Source organism: Entelurus aequoreus, linkage group LG20 (assembly GCF_033978785.1).
Source record: "Entelurus aequoreus isolate RoL-2023_Sb linkage group LG20, RoL_Eaeq_v1.1, whole genome shotgun sequence".
In the NCBI taxonomy this organism is placed as follows: Eukaryota; Metazoa; Chordata; class Actinopteri; order Syngnathiformes; family Syngnathidae; genus Entelurus; species Entelurus aequoreus.
Genome location: NC_084750.1, coordinates 28378021 through 28398448, shown reverse-complemented (window position 1 = coordinate 28398448; position 20428 = coordinate 28378021). Strand labels below are relative to the sequence as shown.

General features: G+C 39.2%; 1 protein-coding gene across 6 annotated transcripts in view; it reads left to right on the top strand.

The window, feature by feature from the left end:
- Positions 1-20428, top strand: part of atp8b2 (ATPase phospholipid transporting 8B2) — a 117936-nt gene that overhangs the window by 75457 nt on the left and 22051 nt on the right. For all 6 annotated transcript variants that reach the window (XR_009822184.1, XM_062029897.1, XM_062029898.1 and 3 more), the window contains 3 exons: positions 6609-6792; positions 19323-19546; positions 19628-19711. Coding sequence is in view for 5 of the 6 variants with exons in the window: in XM_062029897.1 (XP_061885881.1) it covers positions 6609-6792; positions 19323-19546; positions 19628-19711 (492 nt within the window). In the remaining variant the exon portion in view is untranslated. The remainder of the gene's footprint in view (positions 1-6608; positions 6793-19322; positions 19547-19627; positions 19712-20428) is intronic.

Genomic DNA, 20428 nt, shown 5'->3' with positions numbered 1-20428 from the left:
AGAAATGACCAATCACGGAAGGGAATCCGTTGTCTAAGAATAAAGAAATATCTTGGAAATATTTAAGTGGACAATGGGAGTGTATATTTTGACAATAAACTACAAAATAATACAAAAGAAACTAGTCCCCGCCGGCACTCACGCTACCGCTCCCTCTCTTCTATCGCCCACACACTCACTGACGTCACTCACCTCACGGCCACACACATACGCTACTGTCATAACATTTTCTTTCCAATTCATTAATTAGGCAACTAATTTGAAACTGGTGTGGGTGGCTCTATATATACTAGCCCATTGCAGCCACATGCAGAAATCAACAAAGAATCGAAAAGTATTAAATCTGTGACAAAAATAATATCCGCTCTGTCTAAACGATACCGTTTGATCAGCTGCTCGTCATCAAAAAAAAAATAAACATTGTTCCGTTCCCTGAACGTTCGCGCACGTCTCTCTCGCCTCAGTGCCATCCCCTGCTGGCAACTCCTAACCACTTAAGACACCTCTGAAGGTCTCTTAAATATCGTGGAGAGTAGGAGTGATTCTTAGACTTAAGAACGTTGATAAAAAGCTTTTATTCTTAAGTTTGAGAGTAGGACTAAATTTCGCAAATTCTCAGGACTTAAGTGTAAAATGGCACTCTAAGAAGCTTGATAAGTACGGCCCCAGATCTCTTGGCCGTAGAGGACCCTTCGTATCCCGCATGCGCCAGTCTCAATGTGCGGGATACAACCCGGAAGGACATACCATTCAACAAAAACATAGCAACAATTGTAATGAAGAGGAGACCATGCCTATGCCATGTGACCAAGTGAACATGAACATGACAAAGTGTATGCAGCACTTGGCTTCACTGTAACCATGGTGTGGTTTCCTTTAATGTTAATAGACTTACAATGTTATGCAGAGGTATAGTTATAATTATAATAATAATAATAATAATACCTGGGATTTATATAGCGCTTTTCTAAGTACCCAAAGTCGCTTTACATGTTAAAAACCCATCATTCATTCACACCTGGTGGTGGTAAGCTACTTTCATAGCCACAGCTGCCCTGGGGTAGACTGACGGTTATAACAATTTTATAGACAAATTATATTATTTATAGTCACGGTACAGAGTGCGGGGGGCGCAATTTTTCATTTATTTTTTTCTGGGGGTGTGGGGCGTAACAGAAAATAATTGAGAAGCATCAGTTAAAACAAGTTGTAAGGAAATCCTAATGTGGTGTCATATTTCAACCGGAAAAGTAATTCAGTAATTTAGTGCATGGAAACTTTGTGACTGTGTTTAAATATTCAATCAAGTGATTGAGATGCGTAATAATGGTACAGTACAGGCCACCTCTCATTAAATGTGTTTTCTTTATTTTCATGACTATTTACATTGTAGATTGTCACTGAAGGCATCAAAACTATGAATGAACACATGTGGAGTTATGTACTTGACAAAAAAAGGTGAAATAACCTGAAAACATGTTTTATATTCGAGTTTCTTCAAAATAGCCACCCTTTGCTCTGATTACTTTTTTTTGCACACTCTTGGCATTCTCTCGATGAGCTTCAAGAGGTAGTCACCTGAAAGGGTTTTCACATCACAGGTGTCATAGTTTTGATGCCTTCAGTGACAATCTACAATGTAAATAGTCATGAAAATAAAGAAAATGCATTGAAATGAGAAGGTGTGGCCTGTACTGGTACGTGTACCACAATTTGCTCTATACAACAGCGCTCTAGTATTTTTAAGAATCTCCTGCAAAAACGTTCGTCTCGTACAAGAGTTTTTAAACTAAACTCGCCTTGAAATAGCCCTGCCATACGGTAAGACCCCACACCATACATAGAACAGGATACAGTATATGGTACAGTATGGTATGATACTGTACCCTAACATGCAATATGATACTATTGCATACCATATGGTACGACATGGCATGATATCTTGCAATGGTCTACATCAGGGGTGCCCGTTACGTCGATCGCGATCTACCGGTCGATCAAGGAGGTTGTGTCAGTCGATCGCCAAGCAAGGCATTAAAAAAATAGTCTTAAAAATGAGCGATCATAAATCTTCACTATGACGTCACTTTCGTCACTTGATTGACATTCACGGCACCCGAGGGTCTTCTGAGATGACGCTGGCTGCTGCCAGCTCATTATTAAAAACAAATTACCGACAGGATGAATGCGAGAAACACTTTTTATTTCAACAAACTCTGGCGCCGTACCTGTCGTCACAACTCCAAAGACCGACTGCACAGTTGCACAATAAAAGCTCTGCTTCATCCTGCCTGCGCTAACAAAATAAGAGTCTCAGAAAGCTGGCGTGCACAAGCTAGCAAGCTACGGAGTTTGCCGCCAATGTATTTCTCGTAAAGTGTATACAAAGGAGTACGGAAGCTGGACAAATAAGATGCCAAAAACCAACCACTTTCATGTGGTATTGGACAGAAAGGAGGACTTTTTTTCTCCTCCATTTGAAAATGCGGACGTTATCATCACTACTGTCTGATTCCTATCAATACAAGTCATCAGAATCAGGTAATACACCAACTTTTATTCTTGTCTTCATGAAAGAAAGGAATCTATATGTGTTAAACATGCTTGTATTATCATTAAACACCTTTAACTTGTTAACAATATTAACTATATGTGTTAAACATGCTTGTATTATCTTTAAACACCTTTAACTTATTAACAATATTAACTATATGTGTTAAACATGCTTGTATTATCTTTAAACACCTTTAACTTGTTGACAATATTAACTATACTGTATGTGTTAAACATGCTTATATTATCTTTAAACACCTTTAACTTGTTAACAATATTAACTATATGTGTTAAACATGCTTGTATTATCATTAAACACCTTTAATTTATTAACAATATTAACTATATGTGTTAAACATGCTTGTATTATCATTAAACACCTTTAACTTGTTAACAAAACCATAGCTTTCATAAATAAGTAAATATAAATTATATATATGAATGAGGTAGATCCCCACGACTTGATCAATTGAAAAGTAGCTCGCCTGCAGAAAAAGTGTGGGCACCCCTGATCTACATAGTACATTATACAATGTGGTAAGGTATGGTACGGTGAGGTCGGGTACAAAATTATACCATAACAAACCATACGGTACAATACAACACAATACGGTACAATATTATACCATACAAAAAAATTCCTAAGGATACCATACCATACAATACTATACCCTATTACCGTGTTTCTTAACCATAGCGCCTCCTAGAGGGCCGCATAGAAATATCTGTTTCCCAGCTGTGGTCTGTATGGACGGCAGCTGTGGCAATAATGACAATATCAAACAACGAAGTCTGGAGCTAACGACCTGGAGAAGTTTCTTCAGCGCAAAAATGATGACTGAAGTGGTGACGCGGTATTTTCATTAGCATCTAATTAGTATCGCAGTTTAGTAAAGAAAAATAAATATTACCATACTATATGACCCGATATGGTGCTTTACTATACCATACGAAGTGATTCCTACATACAATACTTAACATGATATAACACAATACGATATTTACAGTACAGTACAATGTAATATGATACCATAATTAGGACCAAATGAAGTGATTGGTGAGATGGAAGAATGCTTGGTGGGGACAGACAACATGGAGAAAATTATAACTGGGGATCTGAACACAGATATTCAACGCAAAGATGCGCCTGTCTTCAGATCCTTCAGCAAGTTTTGTAATCTGCACGGTCTTTCCCAGCTAATAGCGCTACCCACAAGGGTGTGTGATTCCACCCAATCAACCATAGATCTCATTCTCACTTCAGACCGGCCTAAAATAAAAAATAGTGGGGTCATGATCTGTGGTCTTAGCGACCACTATCTAACCTTCTGCACCCGTAAAATAGCTAAACCTAAGCCCAATCCAGATCCCTCAAAAAATACTCCAATGACAATTTCAATTTAAAATTAGATGAGTGGGACTGGTCCCCTGTGCTCGCGAGCAACCTGGTCGATGTCGCTTGGGATCGCTTCAAAACGGCGTTCCTAAAGATACTAAATGACATGGCTCCCGTGAAAACAATCAGGATCAAAGCCCGCTCGGAACCATGGATGAATCCGGACCTATTAGCTGCCATAAAAGACAGAGACAGGAAATACTCTGAATACCAAAAATGTAAAACAGAAGTAGATAAACAACCCAATAATATCAACCTCAAATTACTCCTTTCAACTCTCAAAAAGCAATGCAATAAATTAAGAAATAAGTCAACCAACCTGACTAAATCCTTAAAAAAAAATTACATTAACGACAAAATAGAGGAAAACACGAATAAGCCACGTGAGCTCTGGAAAATTTTCAACAACCAGCTTCCTGGTTGCAGCCAGAAACTTAAAACAAGACTCACCAACATCAGCATCAAGGAGGGTGACTCCCTCATTACAGACAAAATGGAGGTAGCTAGCAGACTTAACGCCTTTTTCACCAGCATAGCCGCAACTCTTGTCAACAAGCTGTCCCACCACTCTGGTCGCTTTGGTGTAGAACACATTAAAGCCTTCTACAGAAAGCTAGGAGTATCCAACGATGATTTCAAATTAGAAATGGTCACAGCTGATGAGGTGTTTAAAAAATTGAGCGCGCTCCACCCTAACAAGGCCACCGGCCTTGATAATATTCCCTCCAGATTCCTCAGGGACTCTGCCTCCATCATTGCCCCGATCATCACGCACATAATAAACCTATCAATTACACAAGGCCAAGTACCAAAAGATTTTAAGATAGCAAGAGTAACTCCCCTCTTTAAAAAAGGAAGCAAATTGGAACCTGGCAACTACCGACCTGTTTCTATTCTCAGCTCCATTTCGAAAGTAATGGAGAAAATAGTTTATGAACAGGTCGATAGTTACCTTGCCACTAATAAACTCATGTACAAATTCCAATCCGGCTTCAGAACTAACCACTCCACTGACACATGCCTTCTCTATCTGACCGACCACATCAAACATGAGGTGGACGCGGGCAAATACTGCGGCATGGTCATGCTGGACCTTCAGAAGGCCTTTGACACCGTTAACCACGCTATACTGTTGGATAAGCTCAGAGCAATCGGATTTAACAAATCCTCTTGGAGCTGGATGCAGTCTTACTTGGAGGGGAGGGAGCAGGTGGTAGAGGTGAACGGCACCGTGTCCCCCCCCCTCTCGGTGAGCTGTGGAGTCCCCCAAGGCAGTATATTGGGACCTTTACTGTTCCTAATATACATAAACGACATGTCATCGGCATGCGACTGTGAATTGTTTTTGTTTGCGGATGACTCTGCCTTGCTGGTATCCGGCAAGGACAAGTCACAGGTGGAGAAAATCCTCAGTGCTGAGCTCTGTAGAACTTGCACCTGGCTCGCTGACAACAAGCTATCCATCCACTTGGGTAAAACAGAATCCATCCTGTTTGGGTCCCACATCAAACTTAAGAGAGTCAATGACTTCACCATAAAAGTAGGTGACAGTGTCATCACCAGGAAAGATGAGGTCACCTACCTAGGTTCCATTCTAGAGGCTAACCTTTCCTGTGATAAAATGGCAACCAAGGTAATCAAAAAGGTTAACCAACGAACGAGATTTCTCTACAGAATTTCCTCTCTGGTCAACAAAAGCACCTTGAGGATTCTGGCGGGAACTCTCGTTCAACCCTTTTTCGATTACGCATGCACCTCCTGGTACCCTAGCACCTCCAAAACCCTAAAATCTAAACTCCAAACATCTCAGAACAAGCTAGTCAGGTTACTTCTAGACCTCCACCCCAGATCCCACCTCACTCCTACCCACTTCTCTAAAGTGGGCTGGCTCAAGGTGGAGGACAGAGTTAAACAACTTGCACAGAGCCTAGTCTATAAAATCCGCTACACCTCCCTGATACCGAAGTACATGTCAAACTACTTCCTTAACGTAAATGACCGCCATAACCACAACACCAGGGGGTGCTCCACTAACCACGTTAAACCCAGATTCCGAACTAACAAAGGTCTTAACTCATTCTCTTTCTATGCCACATCAATGTGGAATGCGCTCCCAACAGGTGTAAAAGAAAGGGCATCTCTATCCTCCTTCAAAACCGCAATAAAAGTTCACCTCCAGGCAGCTACAACCCTAAACTAACACCCTCCCCGGATTGCTAATAATCAAATGTAAACAATCAAATGCAGATACTTTTTCTTTTTCTTATGCCTTCTGATCTCTCTCTCTCTCTCTCTCTCTCTCTCTCTCTATGTCCACTACTTGATGTCCATACCCCCCCCCCCACCCCTCCCCCTCCCTCCACACCCCTGATTGTAAATAATGTAAATAATTCAATGTGATTATCTTGTGTGATGACTGTATTATGATGATAGTATATATGATAGTATATATCTGTATCATGAATCAATTTAAGTGGACCCCGACTTAAACAAGTTGAAAAACGTATTCGGGTGTTACCATTTAGTGGTCAATTGTACGGAATATGTACTTCACTGTGCAACCTACTAATAAAAGTCTCAATCAATCAATCAATCAATGTAAATAGAATCTTAACAGTCTCAAACCACTCAATACTTATCACACCTTCTCCCGTCTCAGGCCCATGCGCTGGATGCAGACATGGAGGAGGAGTTTGTCACCACGGCGTGCGCGTGCAAAGCAGTGATCTGCTGCAGAGTAACCCCCTTGCAAAAAGCTCAGGTGGTGGAGCTGATTAAAAAATACAAGACAGCCATTACGCTGGCCATCGGGGACGGAGCCAATGACGTGAGCATGATCAAGAGTAAGTTGGGGAGGGGGGGGAAATAGGGAAAAAAAGAGAAGTGGAGAGATGCATGTGTCCACTTCTTGGCAACGACATTCTCAACAGAATATTCAGTAACAGGCATGTTTGTCTACCTCGGTGTTACGACATGTAAGGAAGGCTGTGTGGCAAGTTGTTGCATGTTGCTGCACATACTGTGTCCTCATCACTCTGGGAACTAACTGCTTAAACCACCTTGACACTCACACTATGTTGAGATAACCCAACGTACTGTTTGTCTCTGTGTTTGGTAAGTGTTGCATCACCGTGTACTTTTAGCACCGTGTACATACATACACATAGGAATGATGTTTGATAAGAAATTATCGAGTTCGAGTCTATTATCGAATCCTCTTATCGAACCGATTCCCTATCGATTCTCTTATCGAGTCCAGATAGGTTGTTGTATATGGAAAAAAACACACAATATTTGGTTTAACAAAAGCTCACTTTTATTATATAAGAAAACAATTTAATCTAATAAATAAATAAATATTGACTGTTACCCCCCTAAAAAAATAAAATAAAATAAATAAACATTGACTGTTGTTACCCAAAGTATATTAAGTGGGATTTTTCAGAAAAACAAATATATACAGTAACACAAAAACAACCTGTCTCTGTGATCACTATAGGTGTATAAATAATAATATAGTGTTAAATAAAATCAGTCCCTTGGGCACAAAACTGGAAATAATACAGCTCTCCAAAAAGTGCAATTCTGCTGCTATTTGACATAACTGTTTGTGATGCTTTGACATTTTTGCACTTTAAAGAAAGAAAGAAAATTCTATGAAGAGAAAAGTTGTTTGCAAATGTGGTTACAATGTTAAAAAATGATAAGTTAAAGCTAAAAAAAAAACCCACTTTATTGAGTTAACATTATTTCTTTATAGGGGGAAAGATGTTATGAGCTAGGGAATATAACAACTACACTACCCATCATGCAACGGGAGTGACGAGCATGCGCAGTAGCCCCGAAAAGTGTTGTTGCATGTCGTCACCCGTGAAAGTAAACGTCAAGAACTCAGCCAACACGCCTCGTCTGCATTATTTATAATTAGACAGACAACACATATACAGTGTGAAAAACAAAAGTTAAAAAAGGGAGATGTGTTGTATATATATGTATGTGCTGCGGTTGCTTTAAGAACGTTGCGCCAGCTGCCGTAAAGGAGGTGCGTTGCTAGCCTGGTTGCTATGTTTCCGGTGGGTCGTAAAAGTGTTCTTCATGAGTTTGTACCCTGCTCAAATCTCTCAGTAAAGTTATTCATTGGATTATACCTTTTGTTTTGAACTTTATTACACCTTGGAGCGCTTTTTACCGTCCATTGTTTTCCTGCTTTCGCTATCTGCGCCTAATGACTGAGCTACGTGACTGATTTATTGTGATGTCACACGGAGCATTTCTGGTCGGGACGGGATTTGTTCCGAGGGATTCGAATAAAGAACCAACTCTTTTCTTTACTATAGTGGTCTCGATAACGGGTACCGGTTCTCAAAAAGGGATTCGAGTCCGAGGACTCGGTTATTTTCTTATCGAACAACCGGGAAAACCGGTTTCGAGTATCATCCCTACATACACATGCACTTACCGAATTTTACAAGCCATAGGGCGCACCGGATTACAAGGCACACGGCCGATGTATGGTCTATTTTGGATCTTTTTTTCATATATAAAGCGCACTGGATTATAGGGCGCATTAAAGGAGTCATGTTATTTATTTTTCTTAATTGAAAGCACTTCCTTGTGGTCAGGCCTGGCCCTAACCAATCTGGCGCCCTAGGCAAGATTTTAGGTGCCCCCCCCCCCCCCCCCCACATCGGCAGTGAAGTGTATATACTCACAAGAAACCGAACAGCTTTGTCTTTGACCTTTTTTTTTACTTAAAGAAAGCAAATTAACATATTATATGAGAATGTTATGTTATGATTATCTTTAACCGAATCACAGCAGTGCTCAAATTAAAAAACAGCATTCCCTCTCATGTGATATTGCTTAATTAACATTAATGATGTGCACTTTAACAACTAGGCTTACAACTATACCTAATATATAAAGGTGTGGAAAAGTGATTATTACTTGCAGGGCAAACATTAGCTAACCAGAAGGCAATAACAATGTAAACAAAAAACACCTGCTTAAAAGATCTAATACAAATGTCCATGAGGAATGTAAGGTGGGAGTACTGTAATTACCTAACGTTACATTATTATTTGCCATAACAATTTAGCCCCCTCCACAATATTAACCCGACGTTAAAACAGAACTATTAGCAATTGCCGAATCATGTAACATTAGCTTAATGCTAAAAAGCCAGGTTACTATCACATTCTGTAACAGACAATGATAAATAATAAATGGGTTATACTTGTATAGCGCTTTTCTACCTTCAAGGTACTCAAAGCGCTTTGACAGTCTTTCCACATTCACCCATTCACACACACATTCACACACTGATGGCGGGAGCTGCCATGCAAGGCGCTAACCAGCAGCCATCAGGAGCAAGGGTGAAGTGTCTTGCCCAAGGACACAACGGATGTGACTAGGATGGTAGAAGGTGGGGACAAAAAATTTAATGTAGGCTAACGTTACCTACCTGCTACCTCTGTCTTTTACTTGTTTCTCCTCCTCTTCTTTTCTCTTTTTTCTTCCCTAGACACCTGACAATTTTGGCCGTTTCGACATCTTGTGTTGATTTTTTGATGTGGTAAGAGTCATGATACGGGAAGGGAGGGGGCGTAATGTTGTAACAAATAATATTTCTATTAAATAGGCTTTACTTTGCATTTTAATTAACAGATTATTTTTTGTATTTAGAAATAATAGTACCAACTTTTTTTTTTTTTTTTTCTCCAACATTTGTGGCACTGGCTTGGTGCCTCCTGATGGACGGCGCCCTTAGCATTTGCCTATACGGCCTATGCCACGGGCCGGCTCTGCTTGTGGTCTACATAACATGTAATGGTGGTTCTTTGGTCAAAATGTTGCATAGATTATGTTTTACAGATCATCTTCAAGCCGCTTTCTGACAGTCGCTTTAGGATGCGCCGTTTTGTGGGCAGTCTTATTTACGTGGCTCACCTTCGACAGCGTCTTCTCCCCGTCATCTTTGTTGATGTAGTGTGCAAAAACACCAGATAATATGTCTTACCTCATACACACACCATAATAATACTTGTATGTTGAAGCACAGTACAATCCATCAGGCGGTGCGGCTTCATAGTGTCACGTTGGGGTCGCATCTTTATGCGGGGTCGTTCCTCCCAGATGCAGATCGGACAACTCCGGACGAAAGCGTGAAGGTAGGAGATGATTTATTTCTCATACATCATACACCGGAGATACAAGCTGACAAAAACAAGAATAAACAGAAAAGCGGGCCGATAGCATGGGGAGCTATGGCGAAGCTTAGCGCAGGAACAAGAATCAAGAATCACAGGAATAACCAGACGGACTGACTGGCAAAGGCAGGCTTAAATAATGTCTCTGATTAGGAACAGGTGAGCGCCCCGAACACAAGAGGCAGGTAAAACTAATACGTAGCCATGGTAACAAACTCAGAGGTGCACAAACAGGAACTAAGGGAGTCCAAAACTAACAGAACATAACTCAACAAAACATGATCCGGACCACGGATCATGACACATAGCTTACCAAAGTCGTACTAAAACATTTTGATAGATTTTTGAGCGCCGTGTGTAATGTTCTATATTTTCAATGGAACATATAAAATGTTGGTGTTGTTTACCTGAGTCTTATTGCAGCCTACACATATCTCTTATGTGGCAGTCTACACGTATCTCTTATGTTTGACTGCCATCTACTGGTCACACTTATCATTTCACCATGTACCAAATAAAATAGCTTTTAGGTCGGTAAGCAAAACCAGAATGATTCCATACATTTGGCGCACCGATTTATAAGGGGCACTGTCGAGTTTTGAGGGGGAAAAATATATTTTAGGTGCGCCTTATAGTCAGGAAAATATGGTATAATACATGTGTCCTCATAGAGAGTACACTGGCATCAATAGGGTTAGAGTAGTTCATGAATGTTTGTTTACACTAGGGTCCTATTATTGTCTACCGGTAATTTGGGTTTGAGAGTTATGGTTAGAGTTTACCATTTAGGCATTCAAGTTTCTGTGCAGGTAGGTGTAAAACATGTGTAAACTTGATAGCACACACAAAGCTGATCTACTAAACTTGTGTCTGTTCAAGGGGAACTACACTTTTTTTTTTTTTTGCCTATTATTCACAATCATTTTGTAAGACTAGAACACATATGTTTTTATTTTTTTAATGCGTTCTAACCAGTAAATAAATGCGATTAAAAGTATTGCTTACAATGGAGCCTATGAGAGTCGCTCTATGTTGCCTATAAAGCGCTAAAAAGACAATCCAAACACTTCAATCAAGGTATACACGCTGTAAGTATTGTAGCGTCCCGGAAGAGTTGGTGCTGCAGGGAATTTGTTCTGTTTTGTTTATGTTGTGTTGCGGTGCAAATAATAATAATACGAGATTTTATTTGTAAAAGCACTTTACATTGAACAAACAATCTCAAAGTGCTACAGTGCATTTAAAAAACAACAACAAAAACAAAGCTAGTTGAACAAATAGCTGCCCCCAATGAGTGAAATAAACAGTAAAATAAAATAAAAAACTAGAACAGCCTAATAGCTAGAACTAGCACACATAAATCTATCGAAAGGCTTTTTTAAAAATAAGGGTTTTTAAGCCTTTTTTAAAAGCATCCACAGTCTGTGGTGCCCTCAGGTGGTCAGGGAGAGCGTTCCACAGACTGGGAGCGGCGGAGCAGAAAGCCCGGTCTCCCATGGTTCTGAGCTTTGTCCTCGGAGGTTGGAGGAGGTTAGCCTGTCCGGAGCGGAGGTGTCGTGTGGAGGATTTGTGGGTGAGCAGTTCTTTAAGGTAGAGGGGGGCATTTCCATGGTGGCACTGGTAAGTTAGTAGGGAGACTTTGTATTCAATCCTGAGTGGAACAGGAGGCCAGTGAAGGGATTTGAGAACCGGTGTGATGTGGTCGTATTTCCGCACTCTCATCAGGATCCTAGCAGCACTATTTTGTATGTACTGCAAATAGTCTCTTGCATTGTTTGTCATTGTTGTTTACTGTGGTTTCATTATATGGCACAGGTTTATGACAGTGTTGGCGTTGTTTAAACGGCCACCCTTAGTGTGACACGTATGGCTGTTGACTTTTCATTCACTTTTATGAGAGAGTGTATTACAAATTAACATGATCATTAAAATTGGCTATGATCATACAGAGTGACAGCTGTTCTTGATATCTTCAATTTAAGACCATTATCAACCCATCCAACATTACAGTATATAAGTAATGAAGTAACAGACACATTTATAATAACATGTAATATTTAGGTATTAATTTCAAGCATAGAGCGGCCCACTAATGTCAAAAACACATCACATTTGCTTTTTCCTTCAACAACATCACTGATTACTACTCACTACAGACTTCACGATAGCCAACAAACCTAATAAAGCATCACTTACTGTACAATGTCTGTTGTCATTAGGTTGCTGACTTTTAGGACGTTCATATATTCCCATTTAGATGAAGAATGACTCATAATTACTTGGAATTTAAAAAAGGGAAGTGGAACCAAGCGTCTGTTTGTGTCTTTCTCGCCATCTCGGAGTTTAAATTGGATGCCAAAAATTGGCCAACTTGTCAGATTATGTCCTCATCCCTCCACTATCAAAGTGAGAGACATTATTTATGAATTAGAATAATCTTTCACGAGAACCAAGGCGAGAAAGCAGCACAACATAGCCACACAAGCTAGTTGGCTCTCTGAGACAATGCGCAGCTATAAATAGTTTGTCTTTGTTAGCACTTATAATAACAATATTACTAATACTTGGTTAATATACAAGTCAAGAAATGTAAAGGGGCCGTTAGGGACATTATTCAGAATTACCTCTTACATACACTACTGAAATGCTCTCACATAAACAACTGAAATCTTTTTCTTTTATACACACTACTGAAACACTCTTATAAACACTACTGAAATGCTCTTACATACACTACTGAAATGCTCTCACATAAACAACTGAAATCTTTTTCTCTCACACACCCTACTGAAACACTCTTATAAACACTACTGAAATGCTCTTACATATACTACTGAAACACTCTTATAAACACTACTGAAATACTCTTACATACACTACTGAAACACTCTTATAAACACTACTGAAACACTCTTATAAACACTACTGAAATACTCTTACATACACTACTGAAACACTCTTACATACACTACTGAAACACTCTTATAAACACTACTGAAATACTCTTACATACACTACTGAAACACTCTTACATACACTACTGAAGCACTCTTATAAACACTACTGAAACACTCTTATAAACACTACTGAAACACTCTTATAAACACTACTGAAACATTCTTACATACACTACTGAAACACTCTTATAAACACTACTGAAACATTCTTACATACACTACTGAAATGTTTTTGTCTCACGCACACACACACACCTGGAATTATTTTTCACTAGTATGTATAAACGGGTTTCACCTGTGTGTGTGTGTGCTTTTTACACGTGTGTGTAAGGGACAACAATTTCAGTAGTATGTGTGCAAAGATTTCAGTTATGTGTATGAGCGCATCTTACCATTGTGTATACGAGCATTTTACCACTATGTGTAAGAGCATCTTACTAGTGTGTGTGAGCGATGTTGCATTCCGGTTCCGGTATAATCCCAGCCCCTTTTCAGACAAGTTTTTTTGATAATGGATTGCATTTATTTAGCGCTTATCATCGACTAGATAAGGGGTCCCCAAACTACGGCCCGCGGGCCGGTTACGGCCCTCCAAAGTCCAACATCCGGCCCGCTGGGAAAAACAATTTTTTTGTATTATTATTTTCAATCTGTCTTTTCTAATCTAATCCATTTTTTGGTGTTCCCTAGCCGCTCAGGCAAATCATATTGTCTACAAATGCATTTCCCTGTATGACTTATATTGTCTTAGCTGTTTTCATGTGATCTGATTGTTACATTCTTATTTCAGAGTCACCACACAGCTGCATGACCATTTCAACAAGGACGGAATAAACAACCTCTGGATTCATGGAACTTCTTTGCACACAAATATATTAATTGGAATATTCAATAAATTTCACATAGAAACATTGTGAATATTATTTTCAACAGTGTGTTGAAAACAACCTTTTTTGGCTCAGAAAGGTTCCTTATGTCTCATTATTCATATCCTTTCAATACTTGTCGGTGTGTAATTCCAGACATAGATGTAAACATTAATGAGACAACAATGAACATTTTTCTACAAGTGAACCCACTTGAAAATGATGGCAACTATGTAATAGACATTTTCACTTCAATTCTGCACTTTATTCAGTGGACAACATGGGAATAATAAGGTTTGTTAAAATGTTTTCTTCACTTGTGCAGTGTATTCTGCAAATTAACATTTTGTAAAAAATACATATATAAGGAACCTGTTATACAGACCTGTATGACGTTGCCCACTTTATTATTGCAAATATCAGAATAACACCGCAATACGTTTGTGCTGTGAACATTTATGTTTCTACGGTTGATGTTTTTAAGTTATTTTATGTTCTGACTAGTAATGTCATCCAGCCCCTACCACCACACACACTTTGTCAAAATCTCCCCAAACTTGTCCCAAACGCTTGTGATACACAATTTTTTTGTCTTATGATTATTGTATTTAGGTTAGGGACTAGGTGTAAATATTAACACATTAACTTAAACTATAATTTTAGACAAACAATATCTATTGTCTGACTACAAGAAGCATTGAAAAGTATATAAATAATAAGGCATAGGGAACCTTTTTTGAGAAAAAAAAAATATATATATTTAATACGTTTATGAGAAATGTATTGAATATTCCAATTAATATATTTGTGTGCAGAGAAGTTCCATGAATCCAGAGGTTGTTTATTCCGTCCTTGTTGAAATGGTCATGCAGCTGTGTGGTGACTCTGAAATAAGAATGTAACAATCAGATCACATGAAAACAGCTAAGACAATATACGTCATACAGGGAAATGCATTTGTAGACAATAGGGGTGTGCGTATCGATCCTGTGGTATCGATATATCGATACTCACACGCTACTCATTTGGCATCACTTTTCTGAAAAAAGTATCGATATAAACCAAAAAACGGCGTGTGGGGGGTGCAAGCATCACTTTCAGATGTTTTTGATGACTTACTTAACTTACTATGTGCTGGGACACCCCTGTACCTGGCAAAGTATAGAGCTGGCCCAGTCACGTCACAGGAGACAGCGAATGAGCGTCGTCAACGTGCAACACACACACAGCCAGCCGACAGCGATGCAGCCAGGCATATCCAGTGTCAGGCATTGTTTATTTTATTTTTTTACTGAATATTTTTGTTTAGATGATTATCCTAAATTCAAATAATTTCCACTCAGGGGAATTTACTGTTAGTTGAAAATTGCTTGAGTATTTAAAACAAGATAAGAAAGAGATACATTTTTGCATTACAGTTTTATTTTTTTCCAAGAAAATCTTGAAATATATGATTGAATGTGATTTTGGTTTTAATCTGTAACATGATTTCTTACATTTCGAAAACATTAGCCTATTTCATATTTCATTAATTGCTAATTATATCACAAACTTTAAAAAGTAACTGCAGCTTCTTGCGATTCGGATTTGACAGTTAATTGGAAAGCCCTAATATGTAATTATTATTATATATAATATATAATTATGATTATATATAATATTAAATTTATTTTTCATATTTATGTTATTTATTTTAATTTTAATTTTATTATATATTGACCATAATACATGTGGTATAAATGGTCTGTATTTGTCTTGTGTTTTGTCTTAAATAATAATAGTAATAATATTTTTGACTGACAAAAATTGCCAATAAGAAATTAATGGTATCGGTATCGGTATCGATGAAAATGCAAGAAAAAGTATTGGTATCGTATCGAATCCTAAAAGTGTGGTATCGCCCATCCCTAGTAGACAATATGATTTGCCTGAGCGGCTAGGGAACACCAAAAAATGGATTAGATTAGAAAAGACGGATTGAAAATAATAATACAAAAAAATTGTTTTTCCCAGCGGGCCGGATGTTGGACTTTGGAGGGCCTTAACCGGCCCGCGGGCCGTAGTTTGGGGACCCCTTATCTAGTCGAAGATAAGCGCTAAATAAATGCAATCCATTATCATTAGTATATGATTAGCTACTGACGTAACACGACGTGACTCACATTTCGACATGTTACCATTGTAGCTCACTACAATGCCATGTTGTCTTACATTTCGTGTGATTCAACAAATCATTTAGAAATAAATAATGTCTAATTACCTTTTCCTCCTTTTGCCCCGATGTCCATGAACTGAAACGTTGCATGTGTGCGGTGCAAACTCGCAATGGAACGAGTGCTCCAGGCTGCGGCTGTCGGGAGGAGAAAGGCACCGCTGTGTGGCCGCTCAGGTGCCGCGTCCTGCGGGGGAGACCCATGGCGGCAGTCCGACCCTTGTTGCATTGAAAGTGTTCTTATATTCTCCGCTGAAGCCCTCAAATTATGAAGTGGAGCTCCCGCCTCGGTTAAGCTCCCTGTCGGCAGACATTTTGTCCACAACTTGGCTTTAAAAAAAATAAAAATAAACTTGTCTGAAAAGGGGCGGGGATTATACCGGAACCGGAATGCAACATCGCTCACACACACTAGTAAGATGCTCTTACACATAGTGGTAAAATGCTCGTATACACAATGGTAAGATGCGCTCATACACATAACTGAAATATTTGCACACATACTACTGAAATTGTTGTCCCTCACACGCACGTGTAAAAAGCACACACACACACAGGTGAAATCCGTTTATACATACTAGTGAAAAATAATTCCAGGTGTGTGTGTGTGTGTGTGTGTGCGTGAGACAAAAACATTTCAGTAGTGTTTATAAGAGTGTTTCAGTAGTGTATGTAAGAATGTTTCAGTAGTGTTTATAAGAGTGTTTCAGTAGTGTATGTAAGAATGTTTCAGTAGTGTTTATAAGAGTGTTTCAGTAGTGTTTATAAGAGTGTTTCAGTAGTGTTTATAAGAGTGTTTCAGTAGTGTTTATAGAGCATTTCAGAAGTGTATGTAAGAGCATTTCAGTAGTGTTTATAAGAGTGTTTCAGTAGTGTATATAAGAGTGTTTCAGTAGTGTTTATAAGAGCATTTCAGTAGTGTTTATAAGAGTTTCAGTAGTGTATATAAGAGTGTTTCAGTAGTGTTTATAAGAGTGTTTCAGTAGTGTTAATAAGAGTGTTTCAGTAGTGTTTATAAGAGTGTTTCAGTAGTGTATATAAGAGTGTTTCAGTAGTGTTTATAAGAGTGTTTCAGTAGTGTATATAAGAGTGTTTCAGTAGTGTTTATAAGAGTGTTTCAGTAGTGTATGTAAGAGCATTTCAGTAGTGTTTATAAGAGTGTTTCAGTAGGGTGTGTGAGAGAAAAACATTTCAGTTGTTTATATGAGAGCATTTCAGTAGTGTATGTAAGAGCATTTCAGTAGTGTTTATAAGAGTGTTTCAGTAGTGTGTATAAAAGAAAACGATTTCAGTTGTTTATGTGAGAGCATTTCAGTAGTGTATGTAAGAGGTAATTCTGAATAATGTCCCTAACGGCCTCTCATACACCCACTAATACGCTGTTTAGCGCGTGGTATTTGGATCTTTGTAGATCAGGCCCTCATAGGTTTAACAATCAAAGTAAGGGTAGGGTTAAAAGTAGTGTTAGGGTGTTTGACATTACAGTTTGGGGAGCAAGGGGGTAAGGGCACTGTACGGTTATGGTGGTTACGAGATTAGGTTACTGTAGGGCAGAGTTATTCAACTGGCAGCCCGGGGGTCAATCCGGCCCTGGAATGAAAACATGCAACTTTTCTCTGATTAAAATTGAATATTCACCTACTGAAAAAAGGACCATCCACTGTATCAAATTGTCTCAGACTTTTGACCACAAACTTAGTTACTGCTCGGTGACATTAATCGTTCCTGGCCGAGTGGCACTCTTCTCTGTCACGGTGAAAGCTAGCGACAGACTGGAGCTATTACTGCCCGCCTCGAAACCAGTCGGAATATGTCTCCTCATGCTCATCTGAACGAGAAGGCACTCGTTTCAATTCAACATGTAATAGCGTTGACATTATAGGCGGTATTAGTACCTGTTGTATTTACGTCAGAGGACTGCTGCTGCCTAGGATTAGATTGGCGCGGTTCAAAAACGCGACATTCATTTATAATAATTGCATGCTGTGTGTTCAAACGTATGTCCTCCTCTTGATGAAATAGCAACCTTGCAATTATTACAAGTAGCGCTGTTGCAATCTTTTCTTGTAAAATGTCAACAAACTTCAGAGCCAGCGTGCCGCCGTGTTGCGGTCTGATGTCACTACGGAACGTTGTGTGATAGACTTAGACTTAGACAAACTTTATTGATCCACACGGGAAATTGTTCCACACAGTAGCTCAGTTACAAATGATGGAAAGGGTAAGGATTGAAAGGATAAAAAGAGGGCGAAAACAAAAGGTATTAAGTAGACTAAAAATTTACTATAGTAGCAGTATAAAATATAACGTATAGGATGTACAATATTACAGTGTATATAACAGCTGCAGCAAAAAACAAAAATGGCAGCATAAAATAGAGATTAGACCCAGCAGAAAATAGACATTATAAACAAAGAGAGGTAGCTAACATAGAAGCGGTCAGGTAATAGACATATATCATCTATTGCTGTATTTCGAGTGCTTATAAAGCTGGATGGAGTGCGGAATGAAGGAGTTCCTGTATCAAACACTGTGGGAACGAAGCTGAAGGAGCCTGTTGGAGTATGAGCTCCGCTGTCCCTCAATTGTCTGGTGGAGTGGGTGGGCAGGATTGTCCATGATGGCGAGCAGTTTTTCCAGTGTCTTCCTGTCCCTCACTGACACAAACGCCTCCAAGTGCGTGCCAATAGTTTGGCCGGCTCTCCGTATCAGTTTGTCAATCCGGTTTAAGTCCCTTTTGCTGGTGCTGCTCCCCCAACAAACCACTGCAAAGTACAGGGCACTGACCACAACAGACTGAAACAAGATGTCATCATCATCACGTCATACTCACCCGGAAGAACCGTTAACGGAATCGCATGACAAAAGGGCGAGTGATTTGAACCGGTCATCGATTCCCATCCCTTTTTCGGACCGTTAAAACCCTTTTTACCCCTTAAGTTAATTCTGTGGTCCAAATTTAATGCACTTGAAGCTTTACTTCTGCTTGAGAATGATGCATGCTTGCATGATAGAACGAGTAGATTTTTGTGTATGTACTAATCCGTTTATCTGTATATATGTTTAGAATTAGTTGATGTTAAAAAGAAAAATTATATTGTGATGATTTTTTTCTGTCCCCACCTCCAGCTGCTCATATTGGTGTTGGTATCTCGGGTCAGGAGGGCATCCAGGCCGTGCTGGCCAGCGACTACTCCTTCTCCCAGTTCCGCTTTCTGCAGCGTCTCTTGCTGGTGCACGGCCGATGGTCCTACATTCGCATGTGTCGCTTCCTGTATTACTTTTTCTACAAGAACTTTGCCTTCACCATGGTGCACTTCTGGTTCGCCTTTTTGTGTGGCTTCTCAGCGCAGGTGAGGTCAGGGAAGAACGTTTACGGTGCCTACCAAGTCATCAATGGTACAATCCTTTTCCCTTTTCTCTGTTTCGTGTAGACGGTGTACGATCAGTTCTTCATCACACTCTTCAACATTGTCTACACGTCTCTCCCTGTGCTGGCAATGGGCGTATTTGACCAGGTTTGATTGTTATTAAAAGTGTGTGCATGCCCTGACCAGTGACGTGAGGTGAGGTTCAAGGTTAGCAGTGTTGGGTTGATTACTGAAAACCAGTAACTATTTACAGTTACTAGTTACTTTATTTCAAAAGTAACTCAGGTACTAACTCAGTTATTTACACCTAAAAGTAATGCATTACTGTGAAAAGTAACTACTTTTTACTTATTTTTTTATTTTTATTTTAAGGCTCCCATTAATGCCCTTTTAGCCTTCATTTCAGTACTGTTATTGCACTGGAGAATAATACAATCTGTTGATCAACTTGAACTCTGCTAAGCAAAGTGGTCTACATACAACACACAAAGACAAAGATATGTTTCAAAGGGCATTATATTATATTTTGGGCCAGAACAAATTGACAAACATAACATACATAAGTAACAAACCACATAATAACAACATGTCACAACATAGCCGTAAACCTGGCTTCACCCAAGGAAGGCACACATGACATGATTATATGTCATGTCACTATATACAGCACACATACTGCTATACACACGCCTAACCAGGCATTTTTTTTTCTCTCAAGGAATTGTGAAATAAAATCATGTCTTCAGGAGATCAACACTGTACTGAAGCTCAGAACACTCTACGCAATTCCCCAGTTTTAGTTTAGAGAAAAGGAAAGATTGGCCTGGCCCACTAGGATCCCTCTTTATGTTTGTGAACTTTATA